General features: G+C 39.1%; 3 protein-coding genes across 3 annotated transcripts in view; 1 reads left to right on the top strand and 2 right to left on the bottom strand.

Annotated features, from left to right (window-relative positions):
* The first annotated feature begins 2,371 nt into the window (after nucleotides 1-2,371).
* Nucleotides 2,372-6,001, top strand: LOC148724315 (uncharacterized). The gene is made up of 2 exons (XM_088732879.1): nucleotides 2,372-2,838; nucleotides 3,202-6,001. The coding sequence occupies exons 1-2, from the start codon at nucleotides 2,372-2,374 to the stop codon at nucleotides 4,241-4,243; spliced, it is 1,509 nt and encodes a 502-aa protein (XP_088589005.1). The 3' UTR covers nucleotides 4,244-6,001.
* LOC111322131 (uncharacterized) lies at nucleotides 4,718-9,818 on the bottom strand. Its single transcript, XM_088732862.1, has 4 exons — nucleotides 8,536-9,818; nucleotides 7,433-8,050; nucleotides 6,670-6,924; nucleotides 4,718-5,947 (listed from the first exon to the last, which is right to left on the bottom strand). Exons 1-4 carry the CDS (start codon nucleotides 9,610-9,612, stop codon nucleotides 4,718-4,720), a joined length of 3,180 nt encoding a protein of 1,059 aa, XP_088588988.1. The 5' UTR covers nucleotides 9,613-9,818.
* A 5,797-nt stretch (nucleotides 9,819-15,615) lies between these two features.
* LOC111334417 (uncharacterized) overlaps nucleotides 15,616-16,181 on the bottom strand; it is a 1,015-nt gene continuing 449 nt past the window's right edge. Inside the window, exon 1 of the mRNA XM_022940137.2 lies at nucleotides 15,616-16,181. This exon is cut by the window's right edge and continues 449 nt beyond it. Coding sequence (XP_022795872.1) covers nucleotides 15,669-16,181 — 513 coding nt within the window. The 3' untranslated portion in view covers nucleotides 15,616-15,668.

Here is a 16,181-nt window from a genome sequence, read left to right on the forward strand (position 1 = left end):
TTTGGTGGAGTTTCAATCATTTCTGTATTAAACACGAAGGCGCGCTATATAAGGAAGTCTTCCCTGGGAAGACCAGGCTCATTTGTCACTCACCGTTGACGTGTGCGGGTCAAATTTAAATGCTGGTAGACGAACAAAAGAAGCTAATGAGATATCTATTACGATGAATATATGAAGTTCATATATTTTGAACTGCGGTTATAGATACGTATGACGCTCGATCCTCGCAGTAGAGAGCGCTATTTATACAATAGCGAAAATCAGGCCTGTACGGGAAAATATATGAACTTCATATATTCATCGTATCTGATTTATCATCACGGGTTTATTACGAATCAACTTAACGGCCTGCTCCCAGTTGGCTTGTTAGCTCAATTGATAGAGCGCTGCACTAGTATCGCAGAGGTCAGTGGTTCGAATCCCGTACAGGCCTGATTTTTTTCAGGTTTGATTTTCGCTATTGTATAAATAGCGCTCTCTACTGCGAGGATCGAGCGTCATATGAGATATCTATTGTTTACTTCCACCAGCATGGTGGCATGAGGTAACGTGCGAACCACCTACTTCGATCTCAAATTTACCGCCACAAATAAAGACAGTTTCCATTGGAGAAAGGAAATACAAATCTCGAAAATTCTTACATTGTGATGAAGGCATAAAACAATTTTGAGGAACGCGCCCGCTGTTCACTGCTTAGGAGTAGCTGTAGCTCAAGCTGACTTGACTCTGAGAGTTCTACATCACACGACGGTTGATTGACAAATGGTCCAGTGGGACCTAAAGCTCCTTTTATAGCCCGCCTTCGTGTTTAAGAGTTGAAAGATCTACATGCTTAGCACCTTATTTGCTACCAATCGAAGCCGACAAATTGTCTTTCTACTACAGCGCACTGAGAGCTTCCGCTTAAAATTTTGGCCTTAATAAAATCTCCACACGATCTCAATTATAAATCGCGGCAGGGAAGCAATGCTTAGAAATTTTCATTTATAGAGAGCAAAATTGAATGGAATACATTATCCTGATTGCTTCACTGGCGTTCTGTTATTTGTTTGAACCTTATATCAACTTAAATCTTACGCAAACTTTCCAGCAAGCCAAGTGGGGAAACAGCAGAGCTAAGAGAGATCAAATTTTTTTGCTTTAGCTGCTACAAGTCAAAGACTGGGTTGTGCTGAGGTCAGCAGGTAAGTGTTTGGCGACCTGAGTTAATTCGTGCTAAAAATAACCTAACTGATTATTTAGGTCGAAACAATAATTTCACTGATGTGGAAACTTATGCCTAATCGGAGTAAATTCAAGTTGCCCTCGAGCGATCCCAAACTTTCAAAACATTTTCGTGAACTGAGTCTGTTTGAAATGGTTGTTGCGGTCAACTCGTGTTGACCACCCTCCTACAGTTTGGCAACTGCCGAACGTTTCTTTTTTTTTTTTTTTTTTTAACGTACTGAATTCGTTTGAATGGAAGCTCACTTCATTGAGCAATTACAAAATCATTTTATTTTCAAATGATTGCTTTGCATTATCTTCATGAAATACATTGACAAATGATCACGAATTGAAGTTAAGTGCTGCAGAATAGCTCTGGTGCAACCCCGCCCTAAGGAGAAAGATATTAAGTATGTTACAGCTTTGCTGTCCTGAATTTTTAGAATTTTAACCTTTAAAATTCTTCGCTCGCTGGATTCATTGGCTAATGGTCAGCGACCGTCGTATGACAAAGGAAAAAATGCAGCTGGCCAATAAATTGCTGAAGTATCATCCATAAACTAGGCATAGGTCTCTGATGACAAAATTGTCGTTGCCTTTTCCAGTTGAGGATCTTTTTGCCCGAATCAACTTTGTCTCATCGAACGCGTCGTCGAGAGTCACACGGAACTGAGAAGAATAACATGGGAAGGTGAGATTCTCGGCGTTAATCGTCAGTAATGACCGACGTAAAGATATACTGGTTCAATAAACATGCACAATGTATACAAAACTGTTTTATTTAGGTCTAACCTCACTTCTACATATACAAAAATGTGTCTGCAACACAAAATTATCATTGACAAAATCAATATTGGTAAAATTTCAAACTTGAGCTCTCACCGCAGCGCTCTAAGCTCAATTTTTCAAAAAGTCGCCGTTTGGCGACCTTCAATTGTAAAATGGTCGCCATAAAAAAATTTTAGTCACCCCCCCCCCCCCTAGTCTCCTTCGCAGCCGTTTTTAGGCTCGTCACGCAACGCTCCTCCCCACGAACGGCTGCTTCTTTTTGAACTGCATTCCTTTCCCTTTTCTGACCAATCAGAGTTTGGTTCTCAGATCCTGAAACCGTTCGCGCCAATGCCAACAAGCCAATCACAGCGCGTGTCTTATATAAGCAATCAAAATGGCGTCTCTTGATGAAGTATTTTCCTTTGTGGCTTCAACATTCAAAATTTCTTCGTTAAATACACACCAGAAGACAGCTATAAGTGCAGTTACGGAGAAGAAAAGAGATGTTTTCGTTAATTTACCTACAGGTTATGGTAAATCGCTTATTTACCAAGCCTTACCGACCACTTTTGATGCACTTCGATCAACTTCAGGACATACTGTTGTAGTTGTTACTCCATTGATTAGTCTCATGGATGATCAAGTCAAGTTCCTTACGAGTGTTGGGATTAGCGCTCTAAACCTGACCTCGGCTTCTGAAGATGAAAGAGTAAGTGTTGAAAACGGGAAATATTCATTGGTCTATGGATCGCCGGAAGCATGGCTCAAAAACGACCGCTGGAGGGCGATGTTGCACAACGATGTATATTCCCGTAAGCTTTGTGCCATTGCAGTCGATGAGGCACATGTTCTAAGGCAATGGTAAGTGGGTTTCAGGCAATATCTTGCCTTATTTATTCTTCAGATGTAGAAATGTTGGCTTTTGACTAGTGCAGCCTTTCACGCAATTAAAATACTTTTTATACCTCATTGATCTTGTTTTACAAAACTTTCGCAGTCTGTACTCATCTTTTGTGCAATAGTTAGTCTATAGGCAGACTAATCTCAATTAACGGATTATTTTATGTTGTTGATGAAGTTTTGTGAGTTGATAATTTGAAATACAATTAGAATACGTTTCACTTTCTCTGAAGATAATTACCAGTATGTCTTATTTATATTATTTTGATGTAGCATTTACGTCCGGCTAAAAATGCTAACAGACTTAAAAATCTTTATTTCAAGGGGGACTTCACAGGAAAATAAAATGGCTGCATTTAGAGAATGTTACGGGAAGTTGTATGAGTTAAGGTCTTTGGCTTCAGACGTCCCAGTCATTGCTTTGACAGCCACCGCAACTCGCCTCACAAGAGATACCATCCTCAACATATTACATATGGAATGCTTTGTTGAAATTAAAGAAAGTCCTAACAAAACCAACATCAGGTATGTTGTTCATTGTATGGACAAAAAGGCTGAACATGAAGAATACTTTGCTTGGCTTACTGATACACTGAGGACAGAAGGACAGAATTGTGTAAGAACCATCGTGTACTGTCAAACAATTAAACAGTGTAGCATTATTTATGCTACAATGAGTGGTCTGCTTGGTAAGGAGAATATGACAAGTAGCAATGGATATCCACTAGTCGAAATGCTTCATTCATGCACTCCAGAGGCAAACAAGAAAATTGTTTTGGAGTCTTTTCAGCAAGAACATGGTTCAGTTAGGCTACTTATAGCTACAATTGCCTTTGGTATGGGCATCAATTGTAAAGGGGTTCAAAGAGTGATTCATTATGGACCTTCGAAGAATGTAGAAGCATATGTACAAGAGACTGGGCGTGCTGGAAGAGACAGTGGTGAAAGTGTTGCTTTTTTGCTTTATCATGGTGTATTGCTGAACCATGTCCATTCTGACATAAAGTCTTTCATCAAAACTAAAGAGTGTAGAAGGATGACTCTGATGAAGCATTTTGATGCAGATGCTGTCAATATAGAGATACCTCACAAGTGCTGTGACATTTGTGCAGCAAGTTGTGACTGTGGGCAACCAGATTGTTTCAGTTACTGTAAATACCCATCACAAGCCATTCAGAATGTAACTGTTGGTACACACCAGCAAAGAAGTGTATCAGCAGACAGCAAAAAACTTGTAGAGAATGCCTTGAATCAATATCACAAAATATTAGTTTTGAAACTCTTAAATACAAGTGCCAATGGAGAAGTCAAAACTCTAACAAATCTTCACTTCATGTTGGGATTTTGGAGTGGACATAGTTATTAATAGGGATTTCTTATTATTACTATAATGCTAATGATTATGAAGAAAACAAATTAGGCATATAGAGTGCCTATTGTACTAGGTTGTAAATAACATCAACACTTAGCTAAATCTAATATTTCAGTACAGTTTCAACAAGTAAGAAATGGACAAATTGATTTTGCCATAACCTATGACATGCATATCTTGTGGTTCAATATTTTGTTGGTTTTAAATTTCATTTACTTTCATTTTGCATAAGAGCAGAAGATCGTGGTCTATTGTATCAAACGCTAGATTATTTGAGGGGTGCATGGAATATAGGCCTTCAATCTCTCTTAATGTAACAACAATTTTTCCTTTTATTTCACATGCAAATGCAGGGTAATTTGGAAGGAGAATCTAAACATTTATCAGTAGTCATGGCTCTCTTCCATACACCCCTCTGATTATCAATGTACATAAACAGAGGTGCTGGATATAATAATTGCTTGATTTCTATCTGGACCTTATCCCTAACACAACATTTCGTTTGTGTCTATTAATCCATTGGTATAGGTCAGACAAATCAAGATTTTCAAGGCCATCTCGTTTAAAGTCTTTGAAATGAATATACTTGCGACCCTCAATTTCACAGAAGGCTTGGAAGCTAACAACTTTCTTTAACAGTTCATCTAGGTCTTTTTTTTCTGATGATTCAGAATGGCTCCCAGACCTAGAGATGCGTTGTAGGCTTTCATCAAGATTTTCTAGTATCAATCTAGTGGTACTCTCCGCTTTGCATACTCTTGAGACAGCTGCCTCAGTGATGTTTGGGCCCAGATTCCTGATGCACTGTTTTATGAAGTTGTTGCTGTGTTCAGTTGATTCATCTAATGGGATGTTGCATGCTTTCTTGCCATGATTGTTTACCGATCTGTTCCAGACAAAGCATACACTATCTCTGGGTGTTAAAAGAGCATACACAAGAAATAATTGATAGAGGCATTCAAGGGCATACTTGGTGCTGTGTGTTCCATCTGCTTTGCAATGCAGCATGAAGTACTTGTACTGCCTTATTAATCGATCCCCATCGCCTTCCTTAATTGCATCAAGGAAGTTGAAGAATAAATACCCATCTGTTAATAAGGCACAATTGTAATCAAATACATCATCTTTTGATTTCATCTCTTCAGGCCTGGAAGGGGGAGATGGTTTGGTAGAAGAAACTTGGAAAGGTTCATTTTCCACTTGAACTGGAGGATTATGGGCCAGTTCATGGTTTCTTCTTGCTTTTCCATTGTGCTTAAAGGAACTTTTGCATCCTGGAAATCTACATGGGAATCGACCATCTGGAGTTAAGCCCTGATTATTAAGGACATTTCTTCTTTCATGCTCAGAAATGATGTTGTTTACTTTCTCAGCCACATTATCTTTGAAAACAAAACTATCCACCACTTTAGCAGATAGGTCATGAAGTACCTTCAGCTTGGCTGCCTTTTCCAGGGCTGTCATGTTTTTTGGCAACGTGTATTTTGATGGAGTGCTAGACTTATCTTCAAATCCCAATAGTGACATGGCTGCTCCTATCACCCTTGATTTAAAAACAACACGGAAAAAGTCTCTGTTTGGTCTGTAGGATGAGGACACATCACCTGTGACATTTCTCCGGTTAATTAGAGCACAGTCTGCAAACATAGTGCAGTTGTCCACTGATGATTTTCCACTAAAGAATCTTGAGTAGATAAGCTGTCCAATGTGTAAAGAAAGAGGTAAAGTAAATAAATGTAAATGATTATGTTGCAGTGTAATCTTATTTCTGGTAAAAATGGCATGGTTGAAAAGGGGAAAAACTATAGAAATGTGAAGTAAAAGGGGCAATATTAATTAATTAACCAGGAATAATATTGAGCAACAACTGCATAGAAATTAATTTGGTATACCAGCAGACTTTCAAAATTTTTGGCACTATAAATAGCAGATTTGATCAAATAGATTTATTCCATGATCTTATCCCATACCATACTGTTGCCAGAACGTAATGTTAAAAAAAAAAAGAGAGATTTTGACCAGGGATAAAAATGTGTATGAAATTCAGCATGCCTCAAGTTATAAAGTTAGTTGTTTTGTCTAGTTGAAGTTGTTGCCCCAAGGTTGTTGCATTGCATATCGCAGTTGTTGCCTGACTGTAAAAGCTGTTCTTAAAGTACCCTTCAAGCCCTGGTATCGGCATGCATTTTCTCCACACTCTTCTCTCTTTATTTCTTAAGGTACTGCTTGGGAGAATTAATTTTGTTTAAACATCTAATGTTCATCTTTGGTAATCACTTTTATCATTCATTCCCATCACCTGTATATGTGGCCAAGTAGTGACATAATTAGGAAAAATTGCATGTTGTTCACTATTGAGGCTTAAAGGCTATGACAAATTCCATGTCATTAAACTGGTATGTAAATAATACTGTACTCACACTTAACAATTTTACAGCTGCATGCCAGTCTCCCAGTTGCATATTTATGCCTTCCAGCCTGTCCTTTGAAGTGAAGCCATTGGCTACTGATGCAATAACATTTACTGCTCTCTCAACAGTTAACTGGTCTCCTGAGAAGAATTGCCCATCAACACCCTGATCATCAGTCTGGGGGAGGTATGAGTGGAATTGTTTCAAAATTTCCACCATATCCTCGTTGACATTCTCATTTTTGAAAATTAAGCCCAGTGGTGTCTAAAAAAAGAAGATTGTAGGATAAATCTAATCGTGTTGAATCTCTTAAAAGTATTGCTTGCATAAAACTGATGAAGCAGGACATAAACAATAACTATTATTTTGTCTATCATTTTTTTTATATTCAAGAGTAACTGAAGTCACCCATTAGGCATCAACAGTAATCAGAATCTCATTTCTCTTGGCAACATCTATTCCTGATCAAACATAGAAGTAATGAGAGTGGATGAAATGATCAGCAAAGATGAAATGTCTTGCTGTTTGAACATATCTTTTCAATCAATACGATAAGAAACATAATTTTGGAGGACAATGTGGAGAAAATGCTGAGATCGGGTTGCAAAGGGTTACAATGTGATCAATTAACAGTTTTCAAGGTGATTTGTTATTGAATGCAAATGAATACACTTTGTGTAGACATACATGGGAGTTTTGGAAATCAGCATTATAATTTTATGTATTTGTACTCCTTGCTATTTCATTTAAAAAATAACAAAGCTCCAGTTACCCTTTTTGTCTTTTGTGACATTGCTTGGGAGTGCTTATGGGGGATGTGCTGGATGCATGCCTCAGCTAGGGGAGAAAGGGCTTGGAAGTATTCCACCAGAATACGAGACGTCAAAATAATATAGTTGTGCCTTTGACGTTGTTGATCTTCAAGTGTTGGAATGAACTGAAGATTGGAGACATTTGGCAGGTAGTTTTTAGGCTCAGTAGAATTCAACGTTGCACCTGACACCCTGTTTTCGATCATTTGATGATTTATCCAATGGAAGTCATGGTTTTGTGAGTCCATTGTCATATTTCGACGTTGCACATGGACATCAATGTTATCAAAGGAAATAACAAAGCCAGGATGACATGCCTTCTTCAACTCATCAACCTCCTTCCTCGCAGCATCAACCTCCTTCTGGCACGAGGCTGAACAGGCAGCATGGGTACTGTGACTATTTGCCATACTATCACACTTTTCTTTGGCATCCATTAATATACTATTCTCTTTGGTAATCCTCTGCTTTGTTTTAGTGAGACGAGCATCATGATCTTTTCCAAGAGTATCGAGTTTCTTGAGAATGTTACTATTTGAATTAGTTAATTTCAGCTTGTTCAGCCTGGAGATGGATGCCTTCCAAAACAACAAAAACCAAGGTTTTAGTAATTCAAATTTATCTAAAATACATTGGGAAGAAATAAATGTATAAATAGTTGGTGTGCACAATGCAGTTTCTGCATTGTGCACACCTAGTGTTTGCAATATGAACCTCATTCACACCAAATAAGCTCACTAAAAGTTCGATTAAAGTAGGTTTAGATTTTTCCAAACTGTTGTTTGGCACACTTTCCACACCTCTTAAAAAATAATTTAAAGAAATTTTTCACCACTTTGCTCACATACAGCTGTAGTTATTTTAATCAAACTGGTTTTCAACTTGTTCGATTGTGGAGTGTGCAAGCTTGCACAGTGCGAACAACTACTTTTTAACTTTGTTTATTGACTGAAGGCAAAAAGGAAATAGAACTATGATGCATTTTACTGGGTGATTTGTTTTTTGAGGGATTACAGGATGTAGATTGTGAATGAATATAACTTCTTAGTTAAATAAGACATACCTCGATTGACTTAGTTTTCAACATAATACCAAGAACGGAAGAAGTGGCATCCATTTTCTCACTTCTTTGCTTGAGAAGTACCGACCCAGCCACAGCAACGCTCCCAAACCACGAAGAAGCCTTTGTTCTTTTATTGGTGGCGGAAATCATCAAAAATGAATAAAATAATGGAGCTCTGACTTTCCATTCTTCACACACGCGCTTCAGATCGAATTCTGTTAGGCCATCCTTGTTAGACTTTCGAAGTAACGAAGGATTGTTTTTCGAGCAAAGCCCCAAAACTTCTCTCCTTAAAGTCCCCAATGTTTTTTCTAGAATGTGCTTGCGAACGGGTTGACAGTTCATGACAGCACAAGCGACTCTAGAGGGTATGCCGTGAACTAGTGCCTTTCCAATCAGTTGATAACCACCATGAAGTGATTTATTCACATTTTTACTGGGATAACTGATTGACAGCTTTACGCAAGAAGTTTCCCCATTCCCTTCACAGTTTCTTGGTGACTTTCTCGGAGTGGAGGTGACAACTTTGTGACTATGAGCGATGGTATTCATAAACGTGCATTTGAGCAATTCGCCACCGCTCTGATTTGGCGATGGGAATTTCCAGGCGCAATGCTGGTTATCTGTTGAGACGAAGGGTGAAACTCCGGGCGAAGAAGTAAAAGTGGTAGCGTCAGTGGAAAAGTTGAGTACTTTTACGACTTTTCCACTGGCAGATTGTCCTAGCTGTCCATCCATCTCTTTCTCGATGTCTTCCCCTTCCTCCTCTTGACATCTCAGTCTCTTCGTGCGATGAACGTTCACTTTAAAAACCTCCTCTAATTCAACTTTAGCCTTGTTAAGATTGTCTATTGCACGCTTAAATTTTGTCAATCTTTGGTAGCACTGCGCTCTGCAGATGAATAACTGGTCGCTTGCTGAGTAATTTTGCACATTCACATTTAGTGCGGAGTTGATAATTTCGCAAAAGTCAATCGACGATTTTCCGAAAATATACAACTTATGTTTCTTTGGTACAACTGTAGCACAAATAAAGCAGCGATCTGCAGCCTCTACGACTTTCTTTGGAGTTTCCATTTTTAAAGACTACCACAAAATTCCTCTGGTCTGAATATTCCAGTTAACACATGTCAAGTTTCTTCGCGGGAAAATATTTAGCTGACTTTTGATTGGTTCAATTGAAAACAAGCATTGGGATCTGATTGGTTAGTCTTCTCTTAGACCAACAAAGGGAAAGGAATGCAGTTCAAAAAGAAGCAGCCGTTCGTGGGGAGGAGCGTTGCGTGACGAGCCTAAAAACGGCTGCGAAGGAGACTACCCCCCCCCCCCTCAAATAAAAAACAGAAGGGGATGACACTTCATGATATATTACACGATAGGCTAAGGCGCCGAACGGCACGTTTTATCACTTAGTAGCAAGAACGATTTACTTCAACATTACAAAGCTTCTGAGACCGTGCAATATTGCCAATTGCCCCTTCAAATCGATCGAATCTGCCATTTTTATACGCAGTCGAGTTTCTGAACGACGAGAGGCGAAAAGAGTAACGCAGGTGATGCCACCGCTTGTACTAAATTCGTCCTATTGTTGATAATTTTTCAAGTAAGTTTCTCTTTTAATCTGTTGGTCGCCAATTGGCGACTTTCGCCAGAATTTTAGTCGCCAAATATTTTTTTCACTCGCCATAGCGACCAAAATGGTCGCAGCTTACAGCGCTGCAACGTCCTGTATTTACAAACCACTCCTAATGAGTAGTCTTAACTCTTTACAACCTAACATCAGCATGTAAATTCTCCAAACTGCTCTCTATACTTTCGATATGCAAATAACAGGAATAATTTGTTTCCTTGAATAATGACGAACTGGTTTAATCGGCGAACTGATATGCCTTTATTCTCGTGACTCTGTTTAGCAGTGTTACTGTGATAGACACTGTGATGATGAATTCGATGGCCTCTAAGCTACAGGCTTGTTACTCTTAAAAACAACAGGGTTAGGGATCCCCCAAAGGAGGAACAAAGTCACATTGTTTATTACAATACAAACTTTATTGACACTCCCTAAAGAGGATTTTTCGGTGACAATGATCTAAAAATGACAAAATTTCAGTACTAAAAAGTATAATTAAGGAAGCTAAAATGTTGATAAATGTTCGCCAAAGTTACAACTAAGAGCGATGAGAAAGGAAAGCAGCCAGTAATTTGGCTCTAAGTTTACGCTTAAAATCCCGAGAAGAATTACAGAGTTTGTGGGTATTATCTAAACTGTTCCATAGACTTACTGTACGATAAAAGAAAGTCCTTTGTCCAGATTTAGGTCTATATAAGGATATATGCAGAAGTTGGGAGCTTCCGGTCGTGCGACCACTTATCTCACCACGTGTTAGAAACTTCGATTACTCCTAGAAACTGTTCCGCTCAGCCAGCCCGATTATTTTTTTTCAAACTGCTTCTTATAACCTTCCACGATATTTCAAGAAATCTTTGAAAGCCTTTGGAGAAAGCTTTTCATACAACCATTCCCTGTTAGGTAGCCAACCACCATAATTGTTGGTAGAAAGAAAGAACAACTTACAAGCTGAGTCAGGTTCCGTTTCGTCCGGGATTATGGGTTTTGCTAAAAGCAGGCCCGCGGCCCAGCGGCCCACGGCCCGCGGCCCGCGGCCCAGTCCTGATTTTCCAGTTTTTTCTCCAGCAGTAAATCCACGCGCATGAACGGATCTGCAAAATGGTAAAGACTTGTTTCCATATCTCAAAGTGCCCTTGGACGTGAGGTGCCTGGGAATGAAATTAAATCACTGGAATATAATTAGAGCCGAACTACCGACGATTTACGACTCCGAATGTTCCCTGTTCTTGCTGTGCACAATTTTAAGTCTACTTCGTGTGAAGTGAAGTGAAAACCTTTATTTAACTTCGAATTACAGATAACAAACAGTTATGCTAATATCTTCGAAGATAAGAAATAAAATTTAAATAGACCAAACAATTGTGTAGAAATAAGATATTAAAATTTTAAAGCTAAATTAGGGAAAGAACAACAATCCCGATTAAATTCAATTCGATTTACAGCTAGTTTAAATGCCTTCGTCGTAGGAGCGGTTCTAAGTGAGTTTGGTAACGAGTTCCAGAGTTTACAGGCTGAATAACGGAAAGAATGTAAGCCATAGTTTGTAGTATTAACCCTGGGTACATTAAGAAGACGTTGGCCACGTAGGGTGTAAGAAATATCTCTTTCATTGAGTAGATTCTTAATATATACAGGGGTGTTACCATTAAGGGCTTGATAAGTAAGAGTCAACATATCATGTATTCTGCGGTCTTGTAAACAGGGCTGATTAATGTAATCCAGTAATCTATCATAAGTGTTGTGAAAGTCATTGAAGACAAAACGGAGACATCTCTCATTAATTTTCTCCAGTTTATCAGCATTCTTTTTGCCGCGATGATTCCAGATGATAGAACAATAATTAAGATGCGATAATATAAATGCTTCATAGAGACGTTTCTTAGCACCAGTTGGTATTAGAAGTTTATGTCGTTTAAGCACTTGGAGTTGATTACTAACTTTACGAACTAATTCCGATACATGCTCATAAAAATTAAGTGCATTGTCAATCGTTACACCCAGGAGTTTCATGGAGGAACATAACTGCAGGTTCCTGCTATCAAGCTGTAATGAAAGATCTTCACTATTGGAGCCAACCCACATCGAGAGACATCTGTCGACATTAAGACTCATGCCGTTAGACTGAAACCACTCAGAGGCAGATTGAAGATCAACCTGCATTGAATGTTGAATTGTGACAGAATCTCGGCCACGAGTAAAAAGTTGTGTATCATCAGCATGAGTGTTGATTTCAGAACCGCGTGAGATGTACATAAGGTCGTTTATAAAAATGTTAAATAGTATTGGCCCAAGTACTGACCCTCGAGGAACACCTTTATTAATCCTTGTCCAGTCGGAAAACGTATCCCCAATTTTGACTCTCTGAAATCGTTCGGTGAGATAGCTTCTTAACAGTAGTAAGCTATCGTTCGATAAACCATAAGACTTAAGCTTGGCTAATAGAAGTTCGTGTGGAAGACAATCAACAGCCTTTGTCAAGTCAATACCCACAATGGCAGCGATGAACTTGTTGTCACAAGCAATTCTCAATTCCTCTAAAATGCGCAGCAGGGCAGTCTGACAACTGTAATTCCGACGGTAAGCACACAGATATGGCGATAATTTATCCTTAAAAAATTTATAGAGTTGTTGTGATAGAATACGCTCCATAATGTTGTTAAAGGTGACAAGAACAGTTATGGGTCTGTAATTTTTCTTGAAATATTCAGTATCTTTCTTGAATACTGGCAACACCTGACCAAATTTCCAACTGGCAATTGAAGAATTGAAGAGAGTGCACAAAGGTCTTGCTAAGATGCTGTTGCCATCTTTGACCAGCCTTGTAGGAATATTATCATAACCGATGGCTTTAGAAGCAGGTAATGACTTAATAATATCCATAGCAATAGCCGGAGTGGTATAGTGTGTGTTTTTAGTCAAGAGATAACATCTGGCTTAGTAAATATCACATCCAGCATAGTTCGGTCGCTTAAGGTTTATTTTCGCCGATAAAAAAAAAAAAAGAAATCAAAGACACTAAACCTCAAGGGCGGTTTCAGCTATGGAAACGAGTGGCTGCACGACGGATTTGCTTTGTTTCCATAGCTCAAACCGCCCTTGTGCCCTTCCAAAATCGATTTCCTTTTTATTGGCTTAGCCATTATGGTATATGAGCCAATATACCATAATCTACAAACATGGTAAGCGTACGCTTCTGCTTAAAATTAAAAGAGAGCTAAAAAATTCAAGATTTGGTAAGATCTGTCGAATATCTTGGGGGCGTTTTTAATAAAACAATTATTCCACTCGCGCTTGTTGGACATGAGATGATTATAGCCAACGAGGCGCGCAGCGCCTCGTTGGCTACCTATCATCTCATATCCAACGCGCGCTCGGAGAATAATTGTTAATTATTAAAAACTAGATCATTGGATAATGCAATTCAAGACTTTTTATTGGCTTAGCCATTATGGCATATCAGCCAATATACCATAATCTACAAATATGGCAAGCGTACGTATCAGCTTAAAATTAAAAGGGAGCTAAAAATTTAATAAAATTTAATAATTTTATTTAAAGTTTTTAATAAAACTGTTATTCCACTGCGCTTGTTGGATATGAGATGATTATAGCCAACTCGGCGCTACGCACTTCGTTGGCTATCTATCATCTCATATCCAACGCGCGCTCGTGGAATAATTGTTAATTATTAAAAACTAGATCATTGGATAATGCAATTCAAGACTTTTTATTGGCTCAGCCATTATGGTATATGAGCCAATATACCATAATCTAATTTCTGTAAAGTGTTAAATCCGGTTTCTTCTCACAAAATAAAGTCGAGAAGATTTGTCTATTATCTTGGGGGCGTTTTTTTAATAAAACAATTATTCCACTCTCGCTTGTTGGATATGAGATGATTATAGCCAACTCGGCGCTACGGGCCTCGTTGGCTATCTATCATCTCATATCCAACGCGCGCTTGTGGAATAATTGTTAATTAGATACTGGTCTCTATCACAACAAGGTCGCGTCCAGTCTTACTCCAAATCAAAGGCTTAGCCACTAAGTACACAGCTGTAAAATGGCCTATTTATGATCTTTCTTGCGTTTTTTTTGTTATTTTCAATCGTGCTAGAGCTCGTGCCAGTAGCAAGAGACCTTGTACACATAAGAGGAGTCCATACGGGTTTTTATCTCGCATTAAACAAGCGTGGGGAGATATACACTACTGTAAGTTATGGCAAGTTTTTTTCGCTTGTCGTTATGTTATCGCCTTAGCATTTTATGAAGAAACGGGTTGCGAAATATTCAAAGATGAAAACACGTCTCAACAATTTATAATTGTGTAATTTCACACTTGCGGACGCTACGCTTTTAATCAGACAGGCTTACTTCCCGTAGTCCTTGCTAACCCAACCGCCAGAGATGCTTTGACCACAGACAAACCACACTAGGTTAATAATTGTACACTTGAAACGAACAAAATCTAAGAGAGTTAGGAATAAAGCTCTGAAAATAAAATGCCTTAAGAAAACGCGTCAAACCACCTATGAAGGCGAAGAATGCCGCAAGTGTGTCGATTAATATTTCGTGTAACTTTTTTGAGATATTGAGAACGAGACGTAATTTAGATATGAAATTTCCAGAGCTTTATTCATGACTCTCATAGTTGTTGTCTGTCTCATATCAACACAGGGGGCCAGACAAACGACGAGTCTAGTTGTTTATTCGAAATATAAAGGAATGTATGGGAGAATACTCCTGATTGAAGAGTCTTATTATCGTAAACTTATATCATGAAATGTCTGAGTTAAAGCTCAAAATAAATGTAAACCTACCTCACTTGCTGTGTATTGTCGTTTCCGTGGCTCTAAACGGCGAATTTAAGCGATTTGGTGGGTTTTGCGTGGACTGTTACTATACGTTACAAGGAGACAAGGGTGGATAGCTCATTTTCCACCGCTCAAGCGCGAAGCCGATTTTCACCCAGAAATAAGAATCGCCCGGCTTCCAAATCGAAAACCAGATAAACTGAAAGGTTGACGTTTCTTCTCGTCGCATTCAATCGAAGATTCATTCAAAATCCAAGCGCTAACCGCCAAAACATTCTTGAGAAAGGCAGCTCTCGAGGCGATCAGCATCCGCGGCCCCGATTTCGTGTGCCAAGGAGCAACCGTCACGCTGTTTGCCCCACGCTGATTGGATGATGCTAAACAATACAAATGCCTCATGGGGGAGGGGAGTCAGGGGCATATTCGCGCAAGAGATTCATCTACTGACTAGCCTGGTGTGAGCCGTCGTGTCGGGTTTCCGTCACGCGAAAGCTGCATTTCTCAAAAATGTTTTGGCGGTTAGCGCTTGGATTTTGAATGGATCTTCGATTGAATGCGAAGAGAAGAAGCGTCAACCTTTCAGTTTATCTGGTTTTCGATTTGTTTAGCTTATTAGGCACTTTATTATAATCCGTATCGTTTATAGAAACCCACTTTATTGAATCACTTATACACTGAACACAAGAATGTTAATCATGCTTGAAAAACTCGTTGTAGCCTTTGATAAGAGACGCAAAAAAATTGTTAAACGATGGACACGCTTTCTTCTCTACAACCCACTCGATGTGCTTCCTCGGGAGCCAGCCGTTGAGGTTGTTGTTAGAGAGAAGGAAAAACTTACAAGCTTCTTCCGGTTTAGATTCATCAGGGATGACCACGGTGAAATTACCTCCGTTTGTTGTTCTGACGAGACCGTCAGCTCCTTCGGGCTTTGTTGGGTGGCAGGCATTCTTTTGGACTTGAAGGAATGCTCGCTTGCCGTACCAGTCGATTTCTTTTACCGGTGGAAAATACAGCAGAAATGATCGGTCCCAAAGTGGAAACGACAGGGGATAGCGCATGAATTGCATTCGACCTCCGTCAGGATACGTTTCCAGAATTTCGTGATCGACGAATACTGTGTCCCACTTATCTCGTTTCTCCTGGTTTCTTGCATTCATTACTTCTAAGTAAGTTTCAGCCGACAGTGGCATGTCATAAGA

Source organism: Stylophora pistillata, chromosome 9, assembly GCF_964205215.1.
Source record: "Stylophora pistillata chromosome 9, jaStyPist1.2, whole genome shotgun sequence".
Classification (NCBI taxonomy): domain Eukaryota; kingdom Metazoa; phylum Cnidaria; class Anthozoa; order Scleractinia; family Pocilloporidae; genus Stylophora; species Stylophora pistillata.

What these genes read in the sequence shown, in the direction of transcription:
- LOC148724315 (XM_088732879.1), top strand. Translation starts at nt 2,372, where the DNA reads ATGGCGTCTCTTGATGAAGTATTTTCCTTTGTGGCTTCAACATTCAAA. An exon ending in GCACATGTTCTAAGGCAATG is followed by an intron (nt 2,839 to 3,201) that starts GTAAGTGGGTTT and finishes CTTTATTTCAAG; the next exon opens with GGGGACTTCACAGGAAAATA.
- LOC111322131 (XM_088732862.1), bottom strand. Translation starts at nt 9,612, where the DNA reads ATGGAAACTCCAAAGAAAGTCGTAGAGGCTGCAGATCGCTGCTTTATT. An exon ending in TGAAAACTAAGTCAATCGAG is followed by an intron (nt 8,051 to 8,535) that starts GTATGTCTTATT and finishes TTGTTTTGGAAG; the next exon opens with GCATCCATCTCCAGGCTGAA. An exon ending in CAGCTGTAAAATTGTTAAGT is followed by an intron (nt 5,948 to 6,669) that starts GTGAGTACAGTA and finishes CACATTGGACAG; the next exon opens with CTTATCTACTCAAGATTCTT.